The sequence below is a fragment of the Recurvomyces mirabilis genome, assembly GCF_035927965.1.
Source record: "Recurvomyces mirabilis strain CCFEE 5264 chromosome Unknown scaffold_15, whole genome shotgun sequence".
NCBI lineage: Eukaryota > Fungi > Ascomycota > Dothideomycetes > Mycosphaerellales > Teratosphaeriaceae > Recurvomyces > Recurvomyces mirabilis.
In genome coordinates this window covers 483,789-511,111 of record NW_027041949.1, presented here as the reverse complement: position 1 = coordinate 511,111, position 27,323 = coordinate 483,789, and the positions used below count along the sequence as shown (strand labels likewise).

At 53.7% G+C, this 27,323-nt stretch overlaps 12 protein-coding genes across 12 annotated transcripts; 7 read left to right on the top strand and 5 right to left on the bottom strand.

Moving 5' to 3' along the window:
• Nucleotides 1-1,669: 1,669 nt before the first annotated feature.
• On the top strand, nt 1,670-3,378 carry LTS14_006154 (uncharacterized protein; the record flags this gene model as incomplete). The annotated part of the gene is made up of 2 exons (XM_064838852.1): nt 1,670-2,471; nt 2,525-3,378. The coding sequence occupies 2 exons, from the start codon at nt 1,670-1,672 to the stop codon at nt 3,376-3,378; spliced, it is 1,656 nt and encodes a 551-aa protein (XP_064693677.1).
• A 284-nt stretch (nt 3,379-3,662) lies between these two features.
• On the top strand, nt 3,663-4,935 carry LTS14_006153 (uncharacterized protein; the record flags this gene model as incomplete). Its single annotated transcript, XM_064838851.1, has 3 exons — nt 3,663-3,778; nt 3,835-4,843; nt 4,924-4,935. 3 exons carry the CDS (start codon nt 3,663-3,665, stop codon nt 4,933-4,935), a joined length of 1,137 nt encoding a protein of 378 aa, XP_064693676.1.
• A 225-nt stretch (nt 4,936-5,160) lies between these two features.
• Nucleotides 5,161-6,975, bottom strand: LTS14_006152 (uncharacterized protein; the record flags this gene model as incomplete). Its single annotated transcript, XM_064838850.1, has 1 exon — nt 5,161-6,975. The coding sequence occupies one exon, from the start codon at nt 6,973-6,975 to the stop codon at nt 5,161-5,163; it is 1,815 nt and encodes a 604-aa protein (XP_064693675.1).
• Nucleotides 6,976-7,839: 864 nt separating this feature from the next.
• LTS14_006151 (uncharacterized protein) lies at nt 7,840-8,964 on the top strand (the record flags this gene model as incomplete). The annotated part of the gene is made up of 1 exon (XM_064838849.1): nt 7,840-8,964. The coding sequence occupies one exon, from the start codon at nt 7,840-7,842 to the stop codon at nt 8,962-8,964; it is 1,125 nt and encodes a 374-aa protein (XP_064693674.1).
• A 117-nt stretch (nt 8,965-9,081) lies between these two features.
• Nucleotides 9,082-11,080, bottom strand: HIS4_5 (trifunctional histidinol dehydrogenase; the record flags this gene model as incomplete). Its single annotated transcript, XM_064838848.1, has 4 exons — nt 9,082-9,644; nt 9,699-9,920; nt 9,986-10,484; nt 10,547-11,080. 4 exons carry the CDS (start codon nt 11,078-11,080, stop codon nt 9,082-9,084), a joined length of 1,818 nt encoding a protein of 605 aa, XP_064693673.1.
• A 479-nt stretch (nt 11,081-11,559) lies between these two features.
• HIS4_4 (trifunctional histidinol dehydrogenase) lies at nt 11,560-13,777 on the bottom strand (the record flags this gene model as incomplete). Its single annotated transcript, XM_064838847.1, has 3 exons — nt 11,560-13,002; nt 13,080-13,676; nt 13,733-13,777. The coding sequence occupies 3 exons, from the start codon at nt 13,775-13,777 to the stop codon at nt 11,560-11,562; spliced, it is 2,085 nt and encodes a 694-aa protein (XP_064693672.1).
• Nucleotides 13,778-14,548: 771 nt separating this feature from the next.
• Nucleotides 14,549-16,021, bottom strand: HIS4_3 (trifunctional histidinol dehydrogenase; the record flags this gene model as incomplete). Its single annotated transcript, XM_064838846.1, has 3 exons — nt 14,549-15,217; nt 15,280-15,663; nt 15,719-16,021. The coding sequence occupies 3 exons, from the start codon at nt 16,019-16,021 to the stop codon at nt 14,549-14,551; spliced, it is 1,356 nt and encodes a 451-aa protein (XP_064693671.1).
• Nucleotides 16,022-16,598: 577 nt separating this feature from the next.
• Nucleotides 16,599-19,236, bottom strand: HIS4_2 (trifunctional histidinol dehydrogenase; the record flags this gene model as incomplete). Its single annotated transcript, XM_064838845.1, has 5 exons — nt 16,599-17,998; nt 18,066-18,322; nt 18,425-18,489; nt 18,563-18,817; nt 18,877-19,236. 5 exons carry the CDS (start codon nt 19,234-19,236, stop codon nt 16,599-16,601), a joined length of 2,337 nt encoding a protein of 778 aa, XP_064693670.1.
• Nucleotides 19,237-20,165: 929 nt separating this feature from the next.
• Nucleotides 20,166-20,969, top strand: LTS14_006146 (uncharacterized protein; the record flags this gene model as incomplete). Its single annotated transcript, XM_064838844.1, has 1 exon — nt 20,166-20,969. The coding sequence occupies one exon, from the start codon at nt 20,166-20,168 to the stop codon at nt 20,967-20,969; it is 804 nt and encodes a 267-aa protein (XP_064693669.1).
• A 502-nt stretch (nt 20,970-21,471) lies between these two features.
• Nucleotides 21,472-22,119, top strand: LTS14_006145 (uncharacterized protein; the record flags this gene model as incomplete). The annotated part of the gene is made up of 2 exons (XM_064838843.1): nt 21,472-22,009; nt 22,049-22,119. 2 exons carry the CDS (start codon nt 21,472-21,474, stop codon nt 22,117-22,119), a joined length of 609 nt encoding a protein of 202 aa, XP_064693668.1.
• A 434-nt stretch (nt 22,120-22,553) lies between these two features.
• On the top strand, nt 22,554-24,368 carry LTS14_006144 (uncharacterized protein; the record flags this gene model as incomplete). The annotated part of the gene is made up of 3 exons (XM_064838842.1): nt 22,554-22,562; nt 22,711-23,580; nt 23,640-24,368. The coding sequence occupies 3 exons, from the start codon at nt 22,554-22,556 to the stop codon at nt 24,366-24,368; spliced, it is 1,608 nt and encodes a 535-aa protein (XP_064693667.1).
• A 1,663-nt stretch (nt 24,369-26,031) lies between these two features.
• LTS14_006143 (uncharacterized protein) lies at nt 26,032-27,236 on the top strand (the record flags this gene model as incomplete). The annotated part of the gene is made up of 4 exons (XM_064838841.1): nt 26,032-26,587; nt 26,651-26,709; nt 26,764-27,084; nt 27,138-27,236. The coding sequence occupies 4 exons, from the start codon at nt 26,032-26,034 to the stop codon at nt 27,234-27,236; spliced, it is 1,035 nt and encodes a 344-aa protein (XP_064693666.1).
• Nucleotides 27,237-27,323: the final 87 nt, after the last annotated feature.

The following is a 27,323-nucleotide window of genomic DNA, read 5'->3' as shown; positions in this document are numbered from 1 at the left end:
AGCGGCACAGACGCACGCAGCTTTTCTGACTTCAAAAGGTCTTGGATCTGGATCTGGGTCTGAATCATGGTGGCGACGATGGGCGACTGCGAAAGGTACGAACAAGGCAATGTGTAATGTGGAAACCTAATTGCAGCCCTTCCCAAGAAGCCGAAGAGCAGACGACAGAGAATAAAGGACGCGGACGCGCGAGGGAGTAAGATGAGAGCACACTATGGTGGAGTACGGGAAGAAGAGAAGTCTCGCAGTATATATTGATTTCCATTTAGATACCCATATTTTCAAATCTGGCGGTATACATGCCCCCTTGCCAGCGAACGAGAACACACCCCTCAGTGTTCCCAAGGAAACGAAAGACATTACGTCCCAACCCGCGTGACTCATATCGAGCGCTTCCTTCTCGCCACTTCTTGCAGATACATCAATAGTCCGACAGGACAGCACGACATGCCGTGGTCCCATGGTCTTCGCAGAGCAATTTTAACGCAACAAATCCTTCCACGTCCCTTCGTCCTTGTGCTCGCCTACTTCGTTCCGGGCATCGCTCAGGCCGCTGCAGTCGGTGCAGTTGGCGCTGTTGGTACCTAATGCATACACACATACATTAACATCTCGATGAGAATTTCGCCTTGTCGAATGAGATGGGATGGGAGAATGATGATACGTACAGTCTGTGCAGTCTACCATGTTTGAGCAGTTCTTTAGGCGGGCGGATCCGACGCCTGCGCGGGTTGTCTGGTCAGTCAAGGTCCCGTACGGAGTACGGTTGGAGCAGTGGGGTGGTAGGCGGATAGGTAGGAAGTGGATGAGGGCTTACAGTTGCTACTGTTCTCGCAGTCTTTGCAATCTGTTACATAGCGTCAGCGAGAGCGCCCTGGGAAGCTTTTACCCGTGAGCTCTGGATCATGTCTAGTTTGCCTACCAACCATGTTCCTGCAGTTCTTGTTCCCATTGGCGTCGGTTGGCATTGTGGCGACTGCGGCTATCTTGAGGTGAAGACGGAGTGGAAAAGGAAGTGCAGTAGAGTGTGGTTTGGTAGTTCGTAATTTAGAAGACTCACTTGCTCTGAGTACACGGATTCGACAGAAGCATTATATGTCCACAGCTAGATCAATGTTGTTGCCTATCTATGGTACGGAGTTCGCTCGCAATGGAAGACAAGATAGAGCTACGTCCATGCTGCACTGTGACGCAGAAGCAACGTACGCGAGGTACGGAATGACTTACGTACCCATGGTGAAGTGCAGTGGAGGCGACGAATCATCTAGTAATCACGCTGCCATTGTGGTGTTGCAATCTTGTTTCGCTTGGGACTGTAGCTTGTTATCGCACGCAGAAAGTGTACGGAAGGACTTGCATCGACGATACGGATGGCTGGAGTCGGGTTGCTGAACTCTTAGCTCGATAGTCCGACTATCAGCATTTAGAGGGAGAAGCGGCAGCAATGAAGACCCTCCAAGCACCATCTTCGAAGTGCTAGGGACTTTATGGACCATGATGTTTGTGTAGAGAACAATGTAAGACGCACATATCTCTCAAGAACCAAGGAATGTAGACCAAGCCAACAATGGCAAAGAGCAAACAAGACCGCGTTACATGCCGTGTTATGCTATCGTCCTCTCTCCAAACGTTCTGTCCATGCTCTACTTGTTACATCTAGCATTTTGGTATGGCTCGAAAACGCTCCACGTCAAGCGGACCCGGTGCAAACCCTACATCTCCGAAGCGCCAGCACAGAAACGACGACGATGCTGACCACGACCCTTCCACACGACGTCCCTCAGGCACGAGCCGAAAGGCCTTTGCCACCACCAGCACCCGTGGACGTGCCAACTCACCATCAAAGAACGTGACGTTCCCACGAAACCTTGAGCAGGGACGGACACAGAGCATTGCAGATCATCGCCATCGGAGTCCAGTACGCTCGGCGCTTCGACAGAAAGAGGACGAGGAGGTCTTTAGTGCTGAGGAGGAAGGCTACAATGATTCTGCAACCGAGGAGAGCGCGTTCGATGAGGATCTGGTCTGTAGTCAAGCAGACCCTTCATCGCAGCTGATCGGTGATAGTCCGCCAATGGTCGAGTCATACAGCTCGAAGCTCGACATGGCAGACAAGTATGGAGACGTGCATATCTGCCAGGAGCTTCAGTGGCTGCAATGGAAGATCCACAAGCTTCTGAAGCAATTCTCGCCATCGTTCGAAGCCCACGGCAAGGATGCCGCTGATGATCTGTTCGCGAGTGGCAACAGACCCTTTCTCCAGTATGTAGGTCGTCTCGCGCTTGGTGGGCCGGATGATCAGAAGAGCTGGTCGAGGATGCTCGAAGACGACAGTTGCAGGCGCTCGCTAGCATGGGCTGTCATTGGCCAAGTGCTCAAAGAGCAGTGTTTCGATGTGCTGTGGTTCGGAGCCTCGCCTGATGAGGAGAGGAAGTTGCGTGAATATGAACGGAGTGCTGTTGACAAGGATGGTAAGCACTGAGTCCTATGGCGATGGTGCGCGATATTGCTGATAGTCAGGCAGGTTTCCGACGCGCAAACAATCGCGCATCGATTTGCAGGAAGTTCCCAAAGACACATGCTAGTTCCGAGCATGCAGGATCGGACACCTATACTATCGCCACCGTGAAGCTTGCCATGCATCTGGAACGGATGGTGGCTCCGCTCTATCACTCTGCAATGGGCACAAGCGCGGCACCAACTCGCATCCACTTCAAAGACATAGCCAGCTCTGCTGCTAGTATAAGCCGCATCCTACGTCTGCAGTCTGATGTAGTATACTATTGGCCACCCACATTCAAGGACGAAGAAGTCGAACCAGCTCGGATGGAGTGTCTCAACATGACAGATATGTTGGAGCACAGTCCATACGTCAAGCAGGACGCAGGACATGGGCACCCAGTCTTAAGCGAAGACCGCCGTGCAGACAGTCAAGCCATTGTACAGATCGTCTGCTTTCCTGGTTTGGTCGCGTATCGCAAAGGTGGCGGTGGATTGGCAAAGCATACACTCGCGCGAGAAGGCCGCCGACCGAGCACCGCACCACCGGATGTACAACGTGTCCAGCAAATGAGAGATGGCCAGTACACCGGACAAGAAGGCATTCGAACCAAGACGATCTTGAAAGCAGCGGTCCATCTGAAGTGGGGTAAGCAGAGGTTGCTCACTAGAGAGGCAGGCACGTCAGCGTTTCTAGATGCAGTGAGGGATGGGAGCAGCAAGTATGTCGACGATAGCAAAGGGTTTCGCGAGTTTTGGGACTTGTATGGAGATTATGTGGAGGACAATGATCCGAAAGCTCTTGCTGCAGCGCGGGCGCATGAGCGTTTGGTAAACTTTGATGGCATGACGCCTGTGAAAAGCAAGCGTCGCGTGTAGACAACCTGAGCCAGGAGATTGGATGATCTTTGTATACTGATGGGATACAAAAGTCGTGCGTGTTGTTGGCCGCTGAGTGCAGATGTCGGCAAGAGGACGCCCTGCAGCACGAACATCTGCGCTAGCTTGATTAGGCAGGTAGAAATCGTCACACACAGTTCTCCTTCTTGTTGTTTGTCCTCATCCGTTCTCATCACTCCTTAGTATCCCTTGAGAACTTCGTGTCATTCGATCGATCGAGTCGGACTACTATCCTCCGGATCGAAACAAGATACTTCACCGCCATGGCAGCCGCCTTCGACGTTGAATCTGCTCGAAAGCATTTCCCAGCACTTTCCCACCAGCAGATATACTTTGAGAATGCAGGAGGTAGTCAGATCTTGAAGGAAGTGGTCGATACGTGAGGAGCATCCTGCTAGCCGTCACCCAGATCCAATGTAGCTTACAATACGGCAGCATCTCAAACTACCTTCTCGACAACAATGTTCAGCTTGGAGCGTCATACAAGAAATCCCAGGAATCCACGGAGCTCTTCGGCAAAGGCTGTGAGGCAGTGGCAAAGTACATCAATGCCTCACCCGAAGAGGTCGTTCTCGGACCATCCACGACACAGCTCTTCCGGAATCTAGCCTTCTCCTTGTACGACTACATAACTCCAGACTCAGAAATCGTAATCTCAAAGCTGGATCATGAAGCCAACATTGCCTCCTGGGTCCAGCTAGCCGAAGACAAGAAGTGCAAGCTGAAGTGGTGGGGCTCATCGAACAAGACGAACCCTCAGCTCGACTGTGGTGAGCTTCGCAGTCTGATGTCCGAGAAAACGAAGCTGGTCACTTGCACACACACGAGTAATGTGCTTGGGACGATCAATGATATCAAAGCCATTGCCAAGACAGTCCATGGGGTGCCGGGAGCGCTTCTATGCGTGGACGCTGTAGCATTCGCGCCACACCGAGCAGTCGATGTGAGAGATCTGGAAGTGGACTTCTACTCCTTCAGCTGGTACAAGGTGTATGGCCCGCACATCGCCAGTCTGTATGCTTCGAAAGCAGCACAGAAGCACCTCCGGACGCTGGGTCATTTCTTCAAGCCGACGGACACTCTGGAGAACCTGCTGGGGTTGGCAGCAGCAAACTATGAGCTGACGGCAAGCATACCGCAAGTAGTAGACTATCTTGCCAGCCTGTCGTGGGATGACATTGCAGAGCATGAGCAGCGACTCCAATCGATCTTATTAGAGTACCTGCGGAGCAAGCCAGATGTCTTCAAGATCTGGGGCGAGCCTTCTGCGAATAAGGCGAAGAGGGTGCCTGTCATGAGCTTCACAGTAGCCGGACGGAGCAGCAAGGACGTGATCGACGCCATCGAGAAGCAGAGTGACTATGGCTGTAGATATGGTGCCATGTACTCAAACAGACTAGTGGTCGACATCATGGGCCTGGATGCGGTCGATGGCGTAGTGAGGGTAAGTCTGGTACACTATAACACGGGTAAGTCATGCCCAAAACTGCGTAACGTATGACATACGATACTGATGCGGCACAGAGGACGAAGTGAAAGGGTTTGTTAAAGTGCTTGATCAGGTCGTTACAGGCGAGCTGTTCACGATCTGCCAGTCTGGTTGTCTCCAGCTTCTGCCAAAAATTAGGCACGCAAGAAAGCAGGCCACTTGATCATCCAAATTCCTGTAAGCAGCCTTTTGTATCTCGCCAAGGATATCGGAGCCAGCAGTCGGAGACGTATGCGACCTCAGCTAGCTCTAGTGCATCTCACCATCCCGGATCAACCACGAAGGCGCTTGTGCTCCTTGTGAGCCTTGATCTCCTGCTCAGTAGGCCGCTTGCCTGGTTCCTTACCACGGATTGAGTCTTGATCGGGCAGGCGCACAAGCTTGAACTGGTGTCTCTGACGGGTAGAATCTACCCCATCAAGGTTCACATTCCCAACAACCTTGTACAGTCCATCGTACCGGAATCCTATTTCCGGCGCGAAGTCTGATTTTAGATTGTGCGAGCGTATGAGGCGGACGGGCTTGCCACTTTTCTCTGACTCAAGCATCCGGTGCGTAGGTTCCGTGACAGATCCGTCAGTACTGTCAGTACCGCAATACTTCACCCAATCGCCATGATCTTCGTCGGGGTAATCGTGCCCTCCTGACATGATACAAGAGTATCCACCTTCACCGCTCGTACCAGATATGCCAGCAATTGTATGGCCGTGGGCACCATCGCGGACTGCTGCGAGCTGAGTAGGCCACCACTGTCCGTTCAGGAGAAGTCCATTGCCGTGAAATTTTGAAGAGACCTTGCCGTCATATGCCGGATCGATCGTGTCGACAGACTTCTCCTGATGCTTCGTAGCTGACTTCCCAGCAATGATACCACGCAGGAGATCAGTCTCGAAGATCTGCCTGCACCACTTGTTGTACAGCTCCTCCGCATCTGCCTGAACGTCCCAAGGAACCTTGATACTCCCCATGAATGATGCATCAAACAGCTGGGGCAGACCGTCCACGTCATGTAGTGCACGACAGGTGCGAAGTAGTGGACCGGATACCTTCTCGAATGCAAGCTTGTGTAGCTCTTCACGTATGTTCTCGAAGGTCTGCTGCATGTCGCCTTTCGATGTCTTCGCTTTCTTCACGTCTGCCTTCAGCCGTTCGAGTAGTACCTGAGCATTCCTTTCGTCTGGATTGCGCGTCGTCATGGGCTTCAGCGTCTTGTACCAGGCAGGTGGGCGCTCCGCAATCTCGGTAGTCACTTCTGGCGTCACGCGATTTGACATCTCCTTCAGGCTTGTCCCTGATTTCTTGCTGATCTTCAAGGCAGGCAGACCACCCGCTGAAGCATTTGAGTCTTTTGGTGGAGGTTGCGGTGTTTGCTTGAGCTTCTTTACGATGCGCGCTAGATCCTCTAATGAGGGTCGCTTCGCAGGTATAGTATCGCGCGAAGACGAGGTCGAGCTTCTCTTGGTCTCATCGAGCACGCGGCCCTCATGCCGTGATGTTCCAGAGGAGCTCTTGGGTACTGCAAGAGGATTGTTAGGTGGCCTCTGCTCAGTGTTTGCTTTTGATGCCGTGGCGGGTGATGGCCTCGAGTTTTCTGTTGTTCCTGCCTGTACCCTGTCAACCACGCGCTGTGTGTCTGCAATGCTTTGGCGTTGTTTGACCACGTCCGCACCAGATGCTTCACTCATCGATGAGGACCGTGATCCTTCACTTGCTGGCACCGCAGACTTCAGCTTCCTTGGTTGCCACCTGCTCAGCACCTCCTCCGTCACTTCGCCCTCCTCCTCATCGTCTTCCTCAGCTGCCAGGCTCGTCGGCGAACCTCCATCAATGCTCATGGGATCACTGTCGCTCATATGTGGCTGATGCTGGGCTGGATGCGCCACTGCAGCTGTCGCGCTCAAAGCGGCAGCTTCTTCTCGTTCTTCCTTTTCTTGTTGCCGCGCATCAGCATCTGCTTGCCAAGCTCTCAGTTTGAGCAAGTAAGCGGCCTTAGCTTTGGCCTTGATCTCATCCATCTCAGCGTTCATGTTTGCCACCACGCCGGCACTCTGCTCGTCCTGGAGCTCTTTCGACGTCGCGGTACTCATCCTGATATGCAACAGCTAGTGTAGTGTCAAGAGTAGATGCAAGCAGTGCCACGACTTCAGCTACACTTCCCATGTGCACAGGAAGAGACTTGGGTAAGATATGCAGGGGGACCCCTTTCACACAAATCAGCGATTGTTACTATTCAAGGTCTTGAGCGTGGAGCTGAGGGTCGGGAAAACCTACAGCGGCTCGATTCGATGACGATCCAAGAATTCCAGAGCTCCTTTTGGTTGACTAGTTGGTTCTTGTTCATACGCCGTGGAGGAGAAATGCGCGCGTGCTGCAGCTCTCCATTATGCTTGTCTCAACGAAAGAGGGTCATGACAAGGATGCTGCGGTATGAGAAACACAAGCTCGATCCTTAGCTCGTCGAGATTGTCCACCACCTTGAGACTGAATCAATCTGGGTATGGCTATGGTCCTGAGGTAGCTGTTCGCGGTGGCGGAATGAAAGCTACGTGCGTCTTGTTGTGATTTGATGATGTTGACTGGTGGCCGTAGCTGAGACGCGAAAGTTTTTGATCGATGCCTCGTTGCAATTAAAATGTTGTTCGTTGATGCTCAAACGGAAGTAAGGTACGGCAGATGAGGAAGGAACGAGTGGTGGTAACATGTAGAAGATGCCACGATATATGGCCTTACTGTATCACTGCGGGTGTCAGAATACATCGTTCATATCTTGCCCTATTCTCAGCCCGTACTTTCACCACTCAAACCAGTGAAAACAGATCTGATCGATCAGCGTGTACCCTTCAGACGCAAAGCTGGCGTCATCGCTAGCCACGAGTGCCAGCAGGCGTGCGAAGGAATATGCCGTGGCTCGCTGGTCGCACCGCCAACGTGCGGTGGCGTGCCCTAGTAGTATGCTCGCGCGCACACGATCGACATTGATCAGTACACGGCAGTTCTCGCCACGCCATAAGCCATTGACTATATGGCGCACACGCCTTCCGCAGCTCCCTACGGCTACATCATCAGTACAGAGACGCATATTCCTGGATGAAGCTATACCGACGGTCCTCGTGCCGCCGGCCGTCTTTACTGGCCTCCTTCTTGGATTATGGGCGTACAAATGCTTCATGACCGTGGTCTTCCAGGACCGCATAATCTACATGCCTTACATGCCGCCTTTCGCAAGGTCGGAGAAGATAGCAGACTATGCCGCAGTCTGCAGACCGGTATCGTGGCGAGAAGAGCGCATGCGAAGCCTTGACGGTACGCGTATCAGCTTGTGCGTTGGCCAGATCTCGCATGAAGGAAGTAAAATCAAAGATAGCAGTCAGAAGGTGGTCATTTGTTACTTCCAAGGCAACGGCGGCTCGACGCCAGCGCGATTGCCGCTTTTGTCCCAGGTCCTCAAGCTTGTTCATGTTCAAAAGCAAGAGATCCAGTGCACTCTTGTGGCTTTGTCATATCGTGGCTACTGGAAATCCTCCGGACGAGCAACGCAGAAGGGAATGGAGCTGGATGCTCAAGCCATGCTGCAGTGGGTTGCCACACAGTTCCCGAATGCACCGCTTGTACTTTGGGGCCAAAGCATAGGCGCCGGGGTGGCTAGCACAGCTGCTGCAACGCTTATGAAACCCTCTACGAAGTCTAATCTGGCTGGTCTCATTATGGAGACTCCATTCACGAGTGTCGCGAGTATGTTGCTGGCCTTGTATCCAGAGAAGTGGCTACCATACAGATACCTCACTCCCTTTCTGTGGAATCACTGGGATAGCGAGATCGCTCTCCGGACGCTGTCTGCTCACTCTAAAACGGCACCCTGTCCGATCTTACTTATGCCTGCCACGAGAGACGAAGTCGTACCAGCCGAGGAGATCGGGAAGTTTGAGGGCCTCTGCAAGGACTTGAAGCTACAATACGAGCGAAAAGACGTCATCGGTGCTCTACACACTGAAGCTACTACCAGACGTGAAGGGCAGTACGCAGTAGCGGAATTCGTGCTTCGACAGCTCCGCCGCGACCGTACTGTCAATGATTAGAAGACGGGTACAAGCGCCACTGCATGGTGCTCTGGAGCAGTATAAGAAGTCTGAGGTCTTCTTCTGGCTACGTACAAGTCTCTGCCAACTCGCAATGGATCAGCTTTGATCGCTCTATCACGCTCCACCATCGGCATCGTCCTCATCATTCCGGGCCCTCTTCTTTCCCCTCTTGCCCCTCTTACGAAGACCCGGCCACGGCCCACCACCCACTGGGGCTTCGTCTGCATCGTCCCCATCGTCTTCAACCGAATCTTGTCGAAATGGAGGCGTCCTCCACGCTTTCGCATCAAGCTTGGGAGGAACTGGAAGATTCGGCAATTTGGCAAAAAGGGCGTACTTGTCCTCGTGCAGGAAACCCCACATTGAATATCTGCCTTCCGACCAAGTACGTGAGTCAGAGTGCTTTTGTCGCATCCCCTTGGCCCGGTCAAATTGGTCCGGATGTCCTTCGGTATGGTCACGAATTGTATCCAGCAGCTCTTGGAAGCTCGGCCGATCTTCTTGTTCATATGACACAGCTCGCACGATCAGATCAAGCAAAGGCTGTGAATATTGTCTGCGAGCTGCTGCGCGGAAATCCGGCGTTTCGAGAGGAGAGGGATCGCAGTCTTGCGGAAACGCACGGCAGGCCGGAGTCGATATTTCATTTCGATGGTCCCAGCTTATACGGTGATCTCCTAGAGACCATGTCAGTAAATTTCTGGAATGGTGCCATGGATGATTTTACTCACCTTCTTCGTGCTCGATGAGACTCCACATCACTATCCCGGCTCCCCATACATTAGTGCTAGCGTCCATCAAACGAGGCATAGTGTCTCCGCTATAGATCGTAGGAACCTGCTCGGGCGCAGAATTGAACGGCGTACCGGAACCATGCTTCTGTCTGTAGGGGTCGACCTCCTGGCTGCAATCCGGGATCCAGGACAGACCAAAGTCCGTGAGCTTTGCCATGGCTATGAGAAACGTCAGTGTGAGTCCATTAGATCTCTCAGGAATGACTTCGACCCATCACACTTACGGTACCCCACGTAACGATCCTTCGACTCTACACCCAACAGCACGTTCGCAGTTTTGTAGTCCAAGTGGTAGATCGGGTTATCTGCTTGCTCCATCATAAGTCCCGACCAGGCGAGCGACTCGAACACAGACCATAGGAACGGCTCCGGCAGATACCTATGTTTGACGTCCGCTCTCTGCTCATGGAAATCTTTCCAGGCTTCCTTTGTCTTCAGGGTCACCGTGGTATCCCAATACCACTCGGAGAACTTTCCCAGGTCTCCGTAAGGACAATACTCCATGTAAATGCGCGCTCTGCGCTCCGCGTTGATCAAACGAGAATTTCGGATGGCGACTACACTCTCTGAGGCGTGGTGATCTCGCAGGCTATACATCGCCGCAATCTCGTTCGGCAAGCTGGTCCTACTGGTGGAATCACGAGGATCGTCGCTCCAGCTGTACGTCCTATCCGGAGTTCCTGTGCCGTAATGTTTATCGGAGCTCTCTTTGACTATAATACGCTGCAGATCAATTTGTTAGCTCGGAGACTTCTAGAGGTCCGCGGGCTACTGCGTCAACTTACATCGATTATTGTATCCTGGTCATTACGCTTGTACCAACCAGTTGCCGTACCGAAGGCACCTTCACCGAGTGTCCAACCTCCTACCCAAGCCTCGCCTAGTCCGAGCTTGTTCCGTCGCAATCGCCACGTCGCTTCCTGCACGGCAGTGGCCTCCCCTCTGGCCTGATTTTGGTACTGTTCGATTTCATCTAGCTGATCCTGGATCCACTCTAACCCATCGACCCATGCTTGCGTATCTCCACCGACTGGTCTAGACTGCAGCGTCTCCAGGAGGTCTGTGCCAGCGTTTTGAGCATCTTCTAGCGCCCGGCGTAGCGACGTCAACAGGTGAAGCTTCTTCAGCAATACTCCTTCGTCTTGCCAATCGTCTGGGTAGCTGAAGCCAGTGTCCCAAGAGCCCGAGAGCACAGGCATGTTGTCCAGATCGCCATTGCTATTGTCTCGCGAGGCAACGAGTGCTAGAACGGCTTCTGGAAGTCTGGCTCGGAAGTCGTTGGCCCGGTCGCCGAACGGGTCGAGAGCTGACATAGGCATGCTTGATGGTGGCTTTCGAGCTACAACAGGTGTCTACAATATCACTCTATCGGTCGTCGGCTCGGATTGGTATGCTTCAGGTCAGCATGTCGAGTGTACAACAAAGACCGAAGCCGGAAGTGGGCTCACGAAGCACAGGACGAACAAAGACTTTATCATAACATCCATTGCTTTGACTGGACAGTGGACACCGATCAAGATTTACAGCAACTCAGGGTGCTGAATATAGTAATCACCCAACCGTTCAAGCACATCGCACGGGCAGAGCACATATACACCAGACCTCTACAGAGAATATTCACCTCGGACGTGCATATGGTTGCCGCACTCTCTACCGCCGTGCCCGTCTTTCTGGATTTCGCCGTACTGGATTCGCAGCTACTATGACAGGCGCAGCAGGAGGTCCAGCAGCCCTTACAGCAGCCATGCGTGCATCCCTCTCTCGTGCAGCCTGCTTCGAGTGACGCCTCCGATAGTCTCTAGCCTCTCTTTACCAGAGCAGCGGAACCACGTCTAACATAATCCGGAAGGTTGCGCTTGCAGCAGGCGTGCCAGCAATAGATCTTGTCGTGGATCAGGGGGTCATGAGCGCAACTTCTCGGCACACGGACGGGTGTTGGAGGCGCTAGGGGTGCTGGAGGTGCTGGAGGTGCTGGAGGCGCTAGGGGCGCTGGAGACGCTAGAGACGCTGGGGGGATCTGTATTGGGACTGGAGCCCGATATCCTGGCCACGCTCCTCCACCGACTATCTCATCCTCCACTTGCACTCCTCCGCCCCAAGGCGATGGTATCCTGAAGCTCTCCTTGTCCATACCTTCCGGCACTGGGTCGCCCGCGACGGCTCCCGACGGCACTTTACCTTTGATTGCAAACGCATCCTTGCGTAGGAAACTGCTCATGTCCCTATCTGGCGCCTGCCACTTGTCGCTGTCTTTTGCTACATTTCGCATACCTCCCGCATGATCATGTCCATCCGAGCCACCGGTGTTCCTTTTGATCTGCCGTAGAAGCTCGCGGGCACTCAATCGGTCTTCGGGCAAGTAGTGAGTGGTTGCAGAGATCATGTCAAGCAAGACCTTCGAATACTGCCCCTGGGCCGGCCCACGAAATTGCGGTTCCCAGACACCTTCATCGTAGTCCTGCACCGGCTGACACCTGTTGTCGAAGGCTAAACGATGGTCGCCTTCCTCGTGTTCGATGAGGCTCCATATTACGATGCCGACACCCCAGACGTTGACTTTTGCATTAATGAGGCGTCTGTGTAATTCTTGGTCGTAAATGTGTTCGATTTGCTCCGGAGCGGCATTGTATGGTGTACCTCTTGTACCCACCTGTTCATCCGGCTGCAAAACTGTGTGTCGGTCTGGTATCCAGCATAGGCCAAAGTCCGTCAGCTTCGCAAGAGGGTAGCCTTTGTATCTCTCCTTTGAAGGCACTCCGAGCAGTATTTTGGAAGCCTTGTAGTCGAGATGATATATCGGATTCCAGGCCTGCATAGGATTTGCGCCTAGCTCGTCATGCTCGAGCAGAAGTGCAGAGATGGCAAGGGATTCGAAGATCGACCATAGAAAAGCCTCTGGAAGCCATCGATGTTCTATATGCTCACGACTTGCGTGGAATGGCTGTAAAGCTTTCAAGGTGTTCATTTTGGCAGTCGATTCGATGTACCAATCGGCCCACCGGTACACATAGACGTACGGACAGTACTCGAGGTATAACAACATCCTTTGCTGTTCCAACAATAGACGGGCATTACGTATGTGAACAATGGTATCCGCACCTTGTCGACCGCGAAGGCCATACATAGCCAAGATCTCGTTGGGAAGAGTGTCACGGCCTTGAGGGTCACGTGGATCTATGCCCCAGCCGTCGTTCCACCGGTCTTTTTCCCCCCTGCTATTCGAGTCTTTGATAACCACACGCTGTTCAACAACACAGGATGCGTTAGTGAGGTGAAGGCCGTATGGAAGAATGCCACTACCACAAAGTCCGAACTCACATCAACAATACGATCCTGATCATCCCGCTTCACCCACGCCTGTGCCAAGCCATAGGAACCTATTCCCAGTTCCCACCCGCCAACCCAGTCCACACCAAGAGCACGATTCCTCCTTTGTAAGTCCAGCACAGCACACTGCTGCCGCCTGAGCTCAGCATTGATCTCCTCCCTCCGCCGTCCGTACCGCAGCAACTCGTCTTGCAGCCACTGCCTGCTTGTCAGAAGCGCAAATTCTCCAGCAGGACCTGCAGTATATTCCATCACTCTCAGCAAAGCACCGATAGGTGGGTCTTGGGTCGTGCCATCCTCATCGTCGTCTGTTGGTCGAAGAGCCTCATCTATCTGTTCACGTTCCTCCTGTAGAGCTGCGATTCGTTGTTGTACCATTGGGTCCTCTTCGAAACTAGCTGTATCAGGAAACCGGAATCCACCGTTTGGGTCTAAGCTGATCCGTGGATCCTTATTGAGCTCCGCTTCGACCTCACGGTGCGCAGTATCGATGACATCCTGATAGCCGAGGAATGTGCTAGCTAGCCCATATATCTCGTCCTTGAACCGCGGAAGGAAACCATGTCCGTCCAACAGGCAGTGAGTTGCCTACGGACAGCATCTGGATCTTCGATTTGGCCAGTCGGCAACTTTCTCTTACAGACCATGATTTCCAACTCTAACCATGCTACATGGGCTATATCGTCCATCGTGATAGCTTCTGCCAACGACAAGCCCTTTTTGACTGTCAACGAGATGTTTCGTCGATTCTGGCAGGTAGGCGCCAAATCTCTCGATCAATTTAGATGGCCATGGGTGCGAAGTCGAAAATTATGCAGAGCAAACAAAGAGTGCAGCCGCAACAGGAGCGTGGCACGCACAATGTGAACAAAGCCGACAACAACGCGATCGGGAACATCATACTTCGGCAACGGCGGAATCAGTGGAGGCCGGTACAGGCCATCCCCTTTGCGCGTCCTTGGATCGATTATGCCTTCCGGATGTGGCGAGGCAGGGAGTCGCGATCACAACGCATGCTTGTCTTGCGAAAGAGAGAGATGGCTCCACACCGCATGAGGACCGTATCCAAAAGCCGCATCGTCGGCCGGCAGATGTCGGATCTCCCTCACAACCCGCACGCCCGGGCCACTGATTAGATTACGCCTTACACGATCGAGAAGAGCTTGAGGAGTCGGCCGACTGCGCGGCCGGTACTGCAGACAGTCCGTAATCAGCTTCAATAACGTCGAAGAATAATGCTTTTCGCTCCGGGCCGGAAAATTAGGAACATCTAGCCTCTCAACTTGATGATACCGCTGCGCTCGCCTTTGATAATCAGTTTTCACATCGTTCTCAGGCCGCCACTCCTAATGCAGCCCCCTATCTCCTTCCTACAGTTCCACAAGACCATACATCACAGTCCCAACACCCCACACATTAGTGCTGGAACAGACCTCTTGCTCCGCCCTCCCACTACCTTGCTATACTTGGAATCCCTCTGGAGTTCCATTCCATGCACTCCCGCGCCACTTCTGTTCCAGCGGTAGACCCTCGGTCTGGGTCTTCGGAAGCCAGCACAGTCCAAAGTCGCCTAGTTTAGCTGACGGGTATCTGCGATACCTACTATCCAAAGGCACACCCAGAAAGACATTGGCCAGCTTCATGTGAAGGTGATGGATCGGCGTCCAATCTGACACAGGGTTAGGATGAATGTCGCCCGTCGCCATCAACAAAGAAGCATGCGCAAATGATTCGAAAACAGACCAGAGGAAGGCTTCAGGTAGCCATGGTCGTTCATTTCCTTTCTCACGATCCGGTCGCTCCTTCTGCCATTCGCGTAAGATGTCGGGCGTCGGCCACAGTACTTTGAGCTGCTTCTGGTACCACTGCACGAATTGGCTCAAGTCGCCGAAGGGCGCGTATTCTAGATACATCAGCATACGCTCCTCGCGTGGGAAAAGCCGATGACTGCGGATACGGGCTATGCTGTCGCTGCCAGTGCGGCTGCGGAGTCGATACATGGCCAGGACTCCATTCGGCAAGAATTGCTTGCCAGTAGCATCTTTGGGATCCCGGCTCCAGTAGGTCTCCGGTCGATTCCACCATTTCGAGCCGTTACTGTTGTTCTTAGCGTCTTTGATCACGATACGCTATGACTTGATCGTCAGCTTCTCTCCACATCAACTTCTCCAGGATCAGGGCAGGAACTCACGTTTACGATGACATTGTAAGGATTCACCTTGACCCACTTATGTGCGGACCCATAAGCGCCAGATCCAAGCTCCCAACTACCAACCCAGCCGTCGCTCAGCCCGAGATGGTATCGCTGCACCAGCCAAAACGCCTCCTGGTGCTTTCGTGTCTTGGCCATCAGGTCATCGAGCTCGGCTTGGTGGGCGTCACGCTCAGCCAGCAGCAAGTATTGCGCTTCGGCATCTTCTCTAGCGATGAACTCGTTGTAGCCATCTGGCAGGAGTCTTCCACCTGCTGGCCCGCTGCGAGCGGCATGCGGACCAGCTGTATCGATAGCTGTTTGCAACACCTTCCCAAACTCAACCAAGAGCCGTATGCTCCCGTATAGATCTTCCTCATCCCACTGTCTAGCCGGATAATAACGAAACCTATCACTTCCATCCTCCACCCTCCATCACCTTCGAATCCTCTCTCAAAGCAACCCTCGCGCGTTCCCGTACCATGGCAAGGCAGACTCCAGCCCTAGCATCGACCTTCGCCATTTCACGACCCAACCCACCCTGATCCCGCTGCAAAATGAAGAAACCCTCCTGATGGCCCAATACATCCTGCAGCTGCTCCTCTTGATCCTGCTGCTCACCCATGAGCGCCTCAATATTAATTTCATCCTCCGGATCATCATACTCGCCGCACAAGATCCTACCAACATGGTTCTGCACCACCGCTATGGCATCTCTCAACGCCCGCTCGTACAAAAGCATGATGTGATACCTCTCCCGGATTTATCATCGCGCCAGGGTCCAACGTAGCGATGATCCGCGCCTTCGTTCCCAGTGAGCTTTGGATCCCCTGCCAAGGCCTTCTGTGCGCTTTTGCGGGCGTCTCTGGGAGCTTCTGCCACCTCGACGTTGAGCTTGCTTACCTGGGGCAGAGTCATGGCGTAAGTCGAGTATGCACCTTGATTAGAGTGCTATGAATGCTTCAGCTGTGGTTAAATTTGGCTCTATCGAACAAATTCCAAGAGCTCTATCGCTGTGGCAGACTGCCATATATGAACAAAGGAAGCTGCCGGAACAGGTTGAAACGAAGACAGGACAAAGGAGAATCGAGCAGCAAACATCATGGTTCCAGCCTCTGGCCAAGTCGTGGATGATGTCTCGTACAATGATGGGTAATCCGAGCAGAGTCATACGGCCGTGATCAAAAGCTCCTCGGGAAGCCCGGAAGTGATCCGCATGGTGTAGCAATTACGTGAACAGAGAGAATAGTTCGCAAATGGTGATAGTTGATGGATTGAGCCGCAAGTAGCCATTCCCATGGAGCATTCAGTCCCCCAAATCATCTCCTTCTCCGCTTCTCTTCCCCACCCTCTCGATCACCCTTCCCCCCACTACCCTTCCTCTTCCTCTTGCTACCCTGCCGTAAACCAGCACCAACATCATTATCGTCGTCCACCTGCCTCTGCACCTCCCTCTGCGCTTCCTTCTGCAGCGCCTGCGCCGTCTTCTGCGCCTCCCTGCCATCGTGAGCAGCATCTATCAGCTGCTGTGAGTTCCCTCCGTCATAAGCACCGAGGTGACGCTTGCAGCACTTGTGTTTACAGAATTCTTTGCGCCGACATCGACATCTGCACTCGTCTCTTCGTGTTGGCGGAGACTCTCGTGCTGGGGGCGACTCTCGCGCTAGCGATGAACCCCGCGCTGGCGAAGGACCTCGTGCTAGCGGAGAGCCTCGCGCTGGTGGAGGCTCTTGTGCTGACGGAGAGCCTCGCCCGGGCGGAGTTTCTCGTGCTGGCGGCGACGCTCGTAGTAGCGGAGCCCCTCCCGGTGATGTGTGAGAGCTTAATGGCGAAGGAGTCGGTCGAGGTTGTGTGGCAGGCCTAATACCGCTCGATGGCGTACCGCCAAACCATCCCTCCTCCTCATTGTCATCACCACGAATCCCTGTACCAATCGCTGCAGACGGCGGCGGTATCCTCGGCGCCACCACGACATCCTCATCATCCTCACCAAAAATTCTCGGTAACTCCTTCCCACCCAGATCAACCCCCAAACCAAAATCCCGCGTCTGCCCCTTAGATTTATCTAGCGAGTACGGCCCATTCCTCCAACCTCCATGCTCCTTTCCCAGATCCCTCACCGCCCTAACCACACCCGTACACCTCATCCTCTCGCTCACTTCCCGCAACAATTCCTCAAACGTGGGACGATCCAGCGGATCATACCGCAGCGCCGACTCTATCGTCTGAATGAGCCCCGCACTATAATGCGACACCGCCGCAGCACGAAGTGTAGGCTCGCGAACTTCCACCTCATCATAAAATCCCCGGGGATAGTCATAGACCCAATCGACCCTATGATCGCCTTCATCCCACTCGATGAGGCACCATAGGATGTTGCCTACGGTCCAGACATTAGTCTTGCTGTCCATCATCCGCGGCTCACCTCCGTCGTCGAATTGCATCCGGCTTTGTTCCGGCGGCATGTGGAAGCGTGAACCCCTGAATTTCTGTTTCCGGGGCCCTTGGGCTATCGTCCTGCTGAGGCGGGAGGGCATGATACACAAGCCGAAGTCGCCGAGCTTGGGGTACGAATATCCGACGAAGGTGCCCGTAGTGTTAATCCCGAGGAAGATATTCTGTGTCTTGATGTCTACATGGAGGATACCGTCGAACTTGGAGATTGGATACGGCGTAAGTTCATCTTTGTCGAGCATAACTCCCGTTTTGGCAGGACTCTCTACTCACGATATCAGCATGAACATTAATTATAAAAGCACGGAAGGTATTTGTGAGACGAGACATACCAAGAACATGACACAAAAACGGCTCGGGCAACCACCCCTTCTCCTTCCGATCATCTTCCCAGAGCTGTGGTCTTCGCTCATGGAAACCGTGCCATACCCAAACATCGTCCGTATCGAACCCATCGGTCTGCTTATCATACCATCCCGTGAACTGGCTGAGGTCGCCATACGGACAATACTCAAGATAAAGCAACATCCTGCGTTCCAGCGGCACGAGCTTAAAGCTGCGGATATGCACCACCCCCTCTGAACCTATCCTGTTGCGAAGGGAGTACATTGCCACAATCTCATCGGGTAAGATACGACCCGGGTCTCGAGGGTTGGGGCACCAGAAATCGGCTTATTCCCTGCCGTCCTACCAGTTGACAACGCCTGTGTCGGGATCGTCGTAGTCTGGGCTCTGGGAAGTCTTGAGTACGATGCGCTGTTCGCTGTCGTTAGCCATGACCAGTGATCATTTCTAGTCGGAAAGGTTGTACGCAGGCACGCATACGTACATCAGCAACAATACCAGTACCACTCTGCCTGACCCACAAGTCCGCACCACCCCATCCTCCCTTCCCCAGCCTCCACCCACCTATCCAAGTATCGTCGAAGTGTAGGGTGGTTCGTACCATCCTCCTAATAGCTTCCTGATGTCTCGCGATCCGTGCTCGTCTGGCAGTCGTAGTTTTCTGATGACGATCGATCCGACCTTGTACCCAACCAACGCTAGTCGCCAGAACAGCCTGATCCGCACCCTTCGCCAACACCTTTGCCACGCTTGAGTCAGCACCAATAACTGTTGCTCGGCCACCTGGGTAGTCATCACGTCATTGAGCCGGACTCTAGCGGCCGCTGTATCGGTGAAGTCTTCGGGATATCGCCAACCATCTGTGTTGCTGCTCTGGAGGTGTGGAGGCTCTGCTAGTCTTGCCTTGCCGCTTTCTAGGACTGCTCGGCTCCGTTGGAAATGGTTGTTCCAGGCATTGAAAGCAGGACCTATTTCATTGCGGAAGGCAGGGCCCATGCGAGTCCAGGCCTGGGTAAGGCGCTTTCTTTCTGTGTCCTCGTTGAGAGGTGGTGCGTTGCGATGCACCTGCCCGTGTATCCATAGCTCGAAGCGAATCCACCAGTTAAGGTTGTAGTCTTGTTGTTGTTGCGATAGCGTCGCCATCATGAGGGCGTCCATATTGGCCAGCTATTGTAGCTTGATACATGTATGTTGGGTGGACGCCCCATCTTTGCCAGAGCCTGGTGCAAAGATGACAGTAGACAGTGCTCAGATAAACAAAGAAGAGACGCCGGAAAAGGTAGAAGAGTTATCGGCAGGCGATGGGTGGCTAATCAAAGCACGTGTATGCACAGTAGGAAATGTATGGCACGTAATATACTTAGCTGGTGTGTATCCTTGCGATCGAGTCTTGCCAAGTCTCATGATATGGATGGCCAAGGCTATGTGTTGAGCGCAAATTCCAGCTGCAGGCGGACGATAGCTAGCGGTACCGCATGTCAGCGAAAAAGAACAAAGAAGTCAGTATGCGACATATCACCACCGCACGCAGCCAACAAGCACACACAAGCCATCATGGAAATCCACTCTCTGCACGGCATACCCTGTCCATGCAATAACATACTACACCACAACTCCACTACGACAACCACAACAGCATACCTCATCGACGGCATCGAAGCACTCGGTACTTTCATCATCGAGCACAGCAATGCCATCATACTAGCCATCTCGCTCTACGTCCTGCTCCGATGGATGTCGACGACAATGAGAGCATGGCTTCTGGCGTTGATGGTGACGGCGGTCCTGGCGGCCCTGTTTGTGCATGAGATGGGAATGGATATTCACGAGCCGAGTATTGAGGCTTTCGGCCAAGCGGGGCATACTATTGTTGAGGAGGGTGTTGTTGTGCCGTAGTCGCCTACAGCATGATTGTCGTGATGGAGGGGAGGAGGAGGAAGTAGGTAGAGGTGGTAGCAGCCGGAAGCAGAAGAACCAGTACACCGCCCGAAAATCTTGGCACATAATTCTGCCGCTCCCATCACGAAAGAAAGTCGAACTTCAAAGTCACATGAAAATCCCAATATACCAACCAAACCAACGCCATCATGTCGTCAATGCGCAATGCGGTCCAACGCCGCAACCACAAAGAACGCGACCAACCGCAGGAACGCAAAAAATGGGGACTCCTAGAAAAACACCGCGACTACTCCCTCCGCGCCGCCGACCACAACACCAAAAAGCGGAAATTGAAAGCTCTGCAGGCGAAGGCGAGCGAAAGAAATGAGGATGAGTTCTATTTCGGGATGATGAGTGGGGAGACGGTCGGAGGGGTGAAGAGGGCGAGGAGGGGCGAGGGAAGTAGTGGTGGCGCTGGGCGGAGTCTGGGGCTCGAGACGGTCAAGTTGATGAAGACGCAGGACGAGGGGTATTTGAGGACGGCGGTGCAGAGTTCGCGGAGGTTGAGGGAGAGGTTGGAGAGGGGGGTTGTGGTGCAGGAGGAGATGGGGGTTGGTTCTGTGCCTGGTGGGAAAAGGGATGTGTTTAGTGACGATGATGGGGAGGAGGGAGGTGCGGCTGTACCTCTATCAGACGTGGTTGATGGAGACGATGCGCTTGACCTGGACGATCTGGCTGAGCTTCAGGGATTGGATGCACCCGTCATGGCCGACGAAGTTTCTTCTTCCGAGGAAGATGCCGCAGGTTTGAGCAAAGCAGAACTGAACAAGCGACGGCGGAAACGACATGATATCAAGACCCGACGGAGACAAGTCGAAGCGCTACGAGATCGTGAAGAACAGCTCACTATCGCGTTACGAGAAGTCGAGGCGCAGCGCGCAAGGATGAATGGGACGGTCGGTGGCGTGAACAAGAAGGGTACAAGATTCAAGGTTCGGCAGCGGAAGCGATGAGATTGCTGGACATGTCATGTGTGTGGTGGAGAAATACCGGTAACAGCTTTGTACTCGTCCCATCGAGGCGGAGGGTATGTCACTTGCCATCCCAACTCAGCTGAGATGCGAGATTTTGTTCCAAGCGTGTGTACGATGGTGCGACATCATTTTCCGTGACATTTTACTCATAGCAGGCAAGTATACAGTATTGTCACGGGACGTAGGCTTGAAACTTGCCTGCCACTATTACAAACGCCGATTCCCTACGTCGCGGCACGGTATGTAGCAAGGACTAGATCAGCCATCCAGCCTCAAACGTCAGTCCATACCATACATCCCGACATCCTCTGTCTGCATTGTGTAGAGCACGACCTGCTTCCCGCTTCGTTTTCTTTATCTTTGGGAGCAAACAATCACCATCTGATCCTGGGCCATCAGGCGCCCTAAATCTGGTTCACAGGCAGGCGACTTTACCTCCGAGGCACAGGTAAGACCAAGGGCACGTCACACCGCCACCAAAATGCCACCAAAACAGCGCCAAACAGACCAACCGACCCGCGACCGCAACCTCTTCCTCTCCATCGAACTCAAGGTCCGTCGAGCCCGAGCGGAGATCGCACAACAGCCCTTCGACCAAGACGCCGAAGACCAGCGTCTGAGCCTCGTATGGGACGGTCTGAAAGAAGAAGACAAAACTCTGCTCGCTGCACAGTACAGGAAATACCTAGGCGCCGTAACGACTGCGCAAGCCGCCATTGATCGGGGTGATGCTGCACTAGTGCAGGAACCGCGATTACTTGGCTCAGAGGCCAAGGGGTGGAGGTACGATGACAGCCAACCTCAGGAAATGGAAGTCTTGCAGACCCGCCTCGGAGTGTTTAGAGAGGCTAGGGCTGAGACGAAGCTCATGAGGATCGAGATGGGGAATGTTGTTGCTACTTTGCAGGACTTGGTATCTGCGTACGAGGATCTGGCGTCGAGTCTGCAATGGGCTGAGGAGGAGCTCGCGGCGTTGAGGCAGAAGCTGAGGAGCTGGAGACAGGCGATTGATCGGCATAGTGAGGCGACCTGGGACGCTAGCTGCCGAGTTCTACTAGGCTCTGATGCAGGCACATGGGTCGGTGGATGGCGAGTCGGCGCAGGCAATTTTGGCGCAGCGGATCTATAGATCCAGGGTAGTGGGGCTGGGGCGATCACAGACCGTCTTATAATCAAGGACTCCCGCGCCCCACCCTTGCCACATTCGGATTATATGACATGGTGGGAAGACCACGAGCTCAGTTGGTCCGAGGACCCGCGCGACCCGACTCGCCTTCTTCCTAACGAGATCGTGGCGATGTATGCACTCCGCTCCCGCATCGGGGGCGAGAATATTGTCTCGATAAGTTCTTTCAGGCTGGTGGAGGAGGAGAGGAGGACGTTGATGTATCTTGAGTCTTGCGAGCATGGGGATTTGGAGCAGTGGAGCTGTTGGTATGATCGAGCTACGTATCTGGGTAAGGGGGAGACGGCGTGGGATGAGGCGAAGTGGAGGGAGTTTCATAGAGATAGAGAGGCTAAGCTTGCTAAGAGGGGGTTCCTGCCGGAACCGTTTTTTGTGGCATGTTTTTGGTGAGTCTTTTGGTTGTCGTATGCGTACTGATGGAGCTGATGCTGACTTCGCGGTAGTGAGTCTCCGCCTGGTTTCAATCCTGTCGATAATCAGCACTCGTGAAATCCTGATGTCAGTTTGCACCGATGCTAAGAATGGAACCACCAGGAATCCTTAGCCACAGCCGGACTCCTCCTGGACAAAGGCGAACTGGAGCCCAACCCAGTATCAGACTTCACCACCATACTCCATCTCGACTTGAAGACCCCCAATATGTTCGTCGGAGCCAATACCTCAGACCGCTTCCGTGGGTACCCATTGCCCAAGATGGGTGACTTCGGCCTATGCTGGACCCCAGCCAACGGCCCTCACGGCCTGAAGAACCAGAAATGCTGCGGTACTCCGTTCAACAAACCACCCGAGCAGCACCTCGCTGGAAAGGACGATAGTATGCTGGCAATGGACTCCAAGACCAATGTCTGGGGTGTGGGAAATCTAATGTGGAGCCTCATCGAGCAAGAAGTCGGCGACCATCGTGCTAAATGGGAGACGACTGAGCCCCTCAACGACTACGATCCTGATAGGCTCGACGTGCCACAATCCAGAGACCTGTCGATGACTCGCTATAGCGTCTACCTTCGTGGACTCATCCAGATATGTCTTTCGTACAACTCCGCTCAGCGCCCCGACTTCGAAGACGTCTTGCGCACCATCCGACTGCATTATGACGCCAATCCAGTATTACGCAATTTACTAGGCCGCGGTGAGGATGATCCGGCCTTTAAACCGGACTCGGCGAACTCGATCAAGGCGTTCATGAAGACAGGCGAGACGTGGAAGTGGGCCAGACTCGGCGCTCCTTTGGACGATGCACCTAAGCCCAAGGCAGCTGGTGGTCGGCGTGACTTGCCGCGTGTGCCGCCGTTGCGGTTCGATCATGATGGTGGTGATCACGATCAGCCACCGGGAGGGGTTCCTGGTCCAGGTATAAAAGCCTTACGACCACAGAGAAGGCCACGACCACAGCCGTCGGCTACTGTGCAGCCGCTTACTGGGCCTGGGAACACTCGTGAACGGCCTGCTACTACTACAAGAAGTCCACCTACAGGTCCTCCACCGGCGATGGGCGGAGGAGAAGAACTGCAAGGCCCGATGGAGCGGCTTCGACGGGCGATGGGCGAAGGAAAGGCACTGCGGGATCTGGCGGGGCGGCAGTGCCGCCTCCTATCGGCCAGGACGCTGTTCCAACGACCACCCGTCCGGGTTCCCAGAGGCCCGCGGGCGCGGGAGCTGGTGCAACAAGTACAGTTGCTGTGCCTAAGAAGGCTGTTTTGAAGCTCAAAAACACACGCCCACCACCTACTGGACCGCGCGAATCGGTATCAGCTGAGCCTAGCGCGGAGGAAGCGGACGCAATTGTCCCTCCTGCCCAGCACCCCGCAGTGCAAGAATGCAGATGTCGATGCAAGCAGAAGGCCAGTTGTCTGCACAGGTGCTGCAAACGCCACCTAGACGGGTATGTGAGAGGAGGGAGTCAGCAGATGGTAGATGACGTCAAGGAAGGGAAGAAAGCCCTGGCTGGTAAGACGGGAGGAAAGAGCGCAGGTAAAACTGCTGCCAAAAAGACAATTCTTGGCAAGAGGACTGTCGGAAGCAAGACTGACGACTCTCGTGGCGAAGCGGACGGTGCTGAGCCTGGTGAAGAGTATCTGGAAGTGGAAGGCGATGGCGCTACGACTGTATGGGCGGTGGTAGGATCTCGTAAGCGTAAGCCAGCACCTGATGTTGCGGGCCCTGCGAGAAGGAAGATGCCAAGGCGTGGATGAGACATGCTAGTCATGTCATGGTCAGATGTTGGCTGCTTCCAAGATGTCCTTGCGGCCGCATGACGAGAGTATGTTCATAGCCTTGGCCAATATTTGTACCCTTGTCAATGTCTTGTAGACATAATGATGAAGTCTCCAGGTATCGCTGGTCATTTGAGCATGACAAGCGGCCTGCTGATACGGATAGTGGAGGACTCTGCCGTTGAGGTGGCGGTGAAAGATGCACGCTGGACAAAAGACTGTCGCGAGGGAGTAGAGCCCTTGGCGTACGTTCGCGCTCATGACTTTACCCGTGTGTTTCCTATACTTTCTTAGTCATGTCGTTCTCGCATTTGAGCTCAGGGCGCGGTTCGGCAGGATTCTGCTATTATTGCCATGTTGCTTCCATCTCAATCCACTGCCAAGCCGTGGGATGTCACCATCGCAAAAGCATCTGTGCGGGTTGTGCCGAGCAATATAGTTGCGAATGTTGCCGCGAGCCGTACGCAAGGGAGTATACTGCATACCATTAGTTGTAATGTCTAACCTCATAATGATGATCGACGTCTGTCCTAACCCCGCCAAGCAATGCCTTCGATCGGCTCCACACAGATAAGCTTTCACCCCGCAAAAGCCAGAAGCGGAATTCCGGCGCAGCACGCCTCCAAAATAAGCAAGCTGATCACACGGACGACTCCTACCCTGTCGGCATCGTGAACGTGCACTACTCCTCCTCTGCTCAGCAGGCTAACGTCAGTAGCTCTCACGCTTCGACCCACATCATACCTGCTAACGAGCGGTCTCATGGTCCTGGCGAGTGATGACACTGGACAAACAGCAGACCGCACATCGTCATCCCGTTGCTAAGACACCCGCCGGCACCGGACGAAGCGGCTCAGATGGTTCCTAAACCGATGTTTGCTTACAATAATAAGCAACCAAGGTTAAGCATGGGCTGAAGTTTCCTGTGGCCCCTGATGCCGCTGAACACGTCACCGTGGAGATGAAGAGTAAAGTACTTGTGCTGGTGTTTGGGTCGTGGTCAAGACACTAATCTCCCGCAGGCTGGCACGGCTTTGGCCCGAAGATCATACGACAGAGACATCCCAGCACATCCAGCAGCAGACGCCCAAGCAACGCCCGTTGTGTTGCCGTACTCTGCCACCTCTCCAGCGGCTGCTAATTGTTCTGGATCAGCAGGTCGCCTCTTTAGTCTCTTACTCCACACGATCCCCATAGATCTACAGCTCCCCCCAAAACCATCGCGCACATTCCCAGGGATGCCGTATAACGCATTGGCTGACAACAGAAATCCTCTGGCGATCCTAACCGCGTGACGGCTGAAGTCCTACAGCGCATATCACGCATCCAGTATTTACGCCGCAGATCCTCATCCTAACGTGTTGGCGGACGGATTTATATCGACGTCACTTTCTACACGTCCACTATCCCGACGCGCCATATCTGTACACAGACTGGTATTCTGACTCTCGCTATGCTTAGCCACCTCCCAGCGATCATCCTCATGCACAGCACGGAGATGCGATGTACGGCTGGGGTGTACGAGATCGACATTGTATAAAGGTAAAGTGCTTGCCTCCTGCTGCAAGGACTTTCGTTACCAACATATTTCCATCTCTTCCGCACCAGGCGATCTGTACAGCTATCTTCATATCCTCCAGCCATGCCTTCAAGATCATCCCTTCCTCTGGCCTTCGGTCTTGCATCTCTTGCTGCCGCCAACCCATTTGCTCGATCTAACTCTGGCCCTTGTGACATCTATGCCAATGGCGGTACACCTTGCGTAGCTGCGCACAGCTCTACTCGTGCCCTGTTTGGCAGCTATTCGAAGGGTCTCTACCAGGTGAAGCGAGCCTCAGATGGCCAAACCACCGACATTCGTCCGCGCTGGACTGGTGGTGTTGCCGACGGTAGTGCCCAAGACCGATTTTGCTCGGGTACCACTTGCCTCATCACCAGAATTTACGACCAATCTGGTCATGGCAACGACCTTACGCAAGCTCCACCTGGTGGTGCCGCCCAGGGCCCAGCATCCGGCGGCTATGACAACCTGGCCAGTGCTACTGGTGCACCAGTTAGCTTGAACGGACAGAAGGCATATGGTATATACGTAACCCCAGGAGTTGGATACCGCAACGATCGGACGAACGGTGTGGCGACTGGTAACTCGGCGGAAGGCATCTACGCCGTGCTCGATGGCACTCACTACAATAACAAATGTTAGTAAAGCAAAGATGTAGACCCGCTTGTGAGGCATTGATAGGTCCTAACTGTCACTCTAGGTTGCTTCGACTACGGTAACGCCGAAACTGACAACAATGATGATGGTGCTGCCGCTATGGTTAGTGTAAATCCATATATTAGCCGTCCCTCGGATTCTGACTTTTCCCTACAGGAAGCCATATACTTTGGCAACGAGCCCGGCTACGGCAGCGGCGCAGGTAGTGGACCATGGCTTCTTGCCGATTTGGAGAATGGCGTCTTCTCCACCAACAGCGCCACGCAAAACACGAACGATCCGACAATCACCAACCGCTTCTTCACTGGGGTCTTGAAGGGCAACTCGAACAATCATTGGGCTCTTCGTGGCGGCAATGCCCAGTCTGGTAGTCTTAACACTTTCTTCAGCGGGCCCAGACCATCGGGCTACAACCCTATGAAGAAGCAGGGTGCTATTATTCTCGGTATCGGTGGTGATAACAGTGATGGTGCTCAGGTAAGCTCATCCTCAGCGCAAATCAATTGGAGAGTATGCTTACGATGTTGCAGGGTACCTTCTACGAGGGTGTCATGACCACCGGCTACCCATCAGACGACACCGAGAATTCGGTGCAGGCAAACATTGTCGCTGCGAAATACTCGACATGATTCTAACATTCTATGATTTATTCACGATCTGTATGATACCCAACTATTGGCTGGCGATCGAAAGCGAGGCGCTGTGTTTGGACTCAT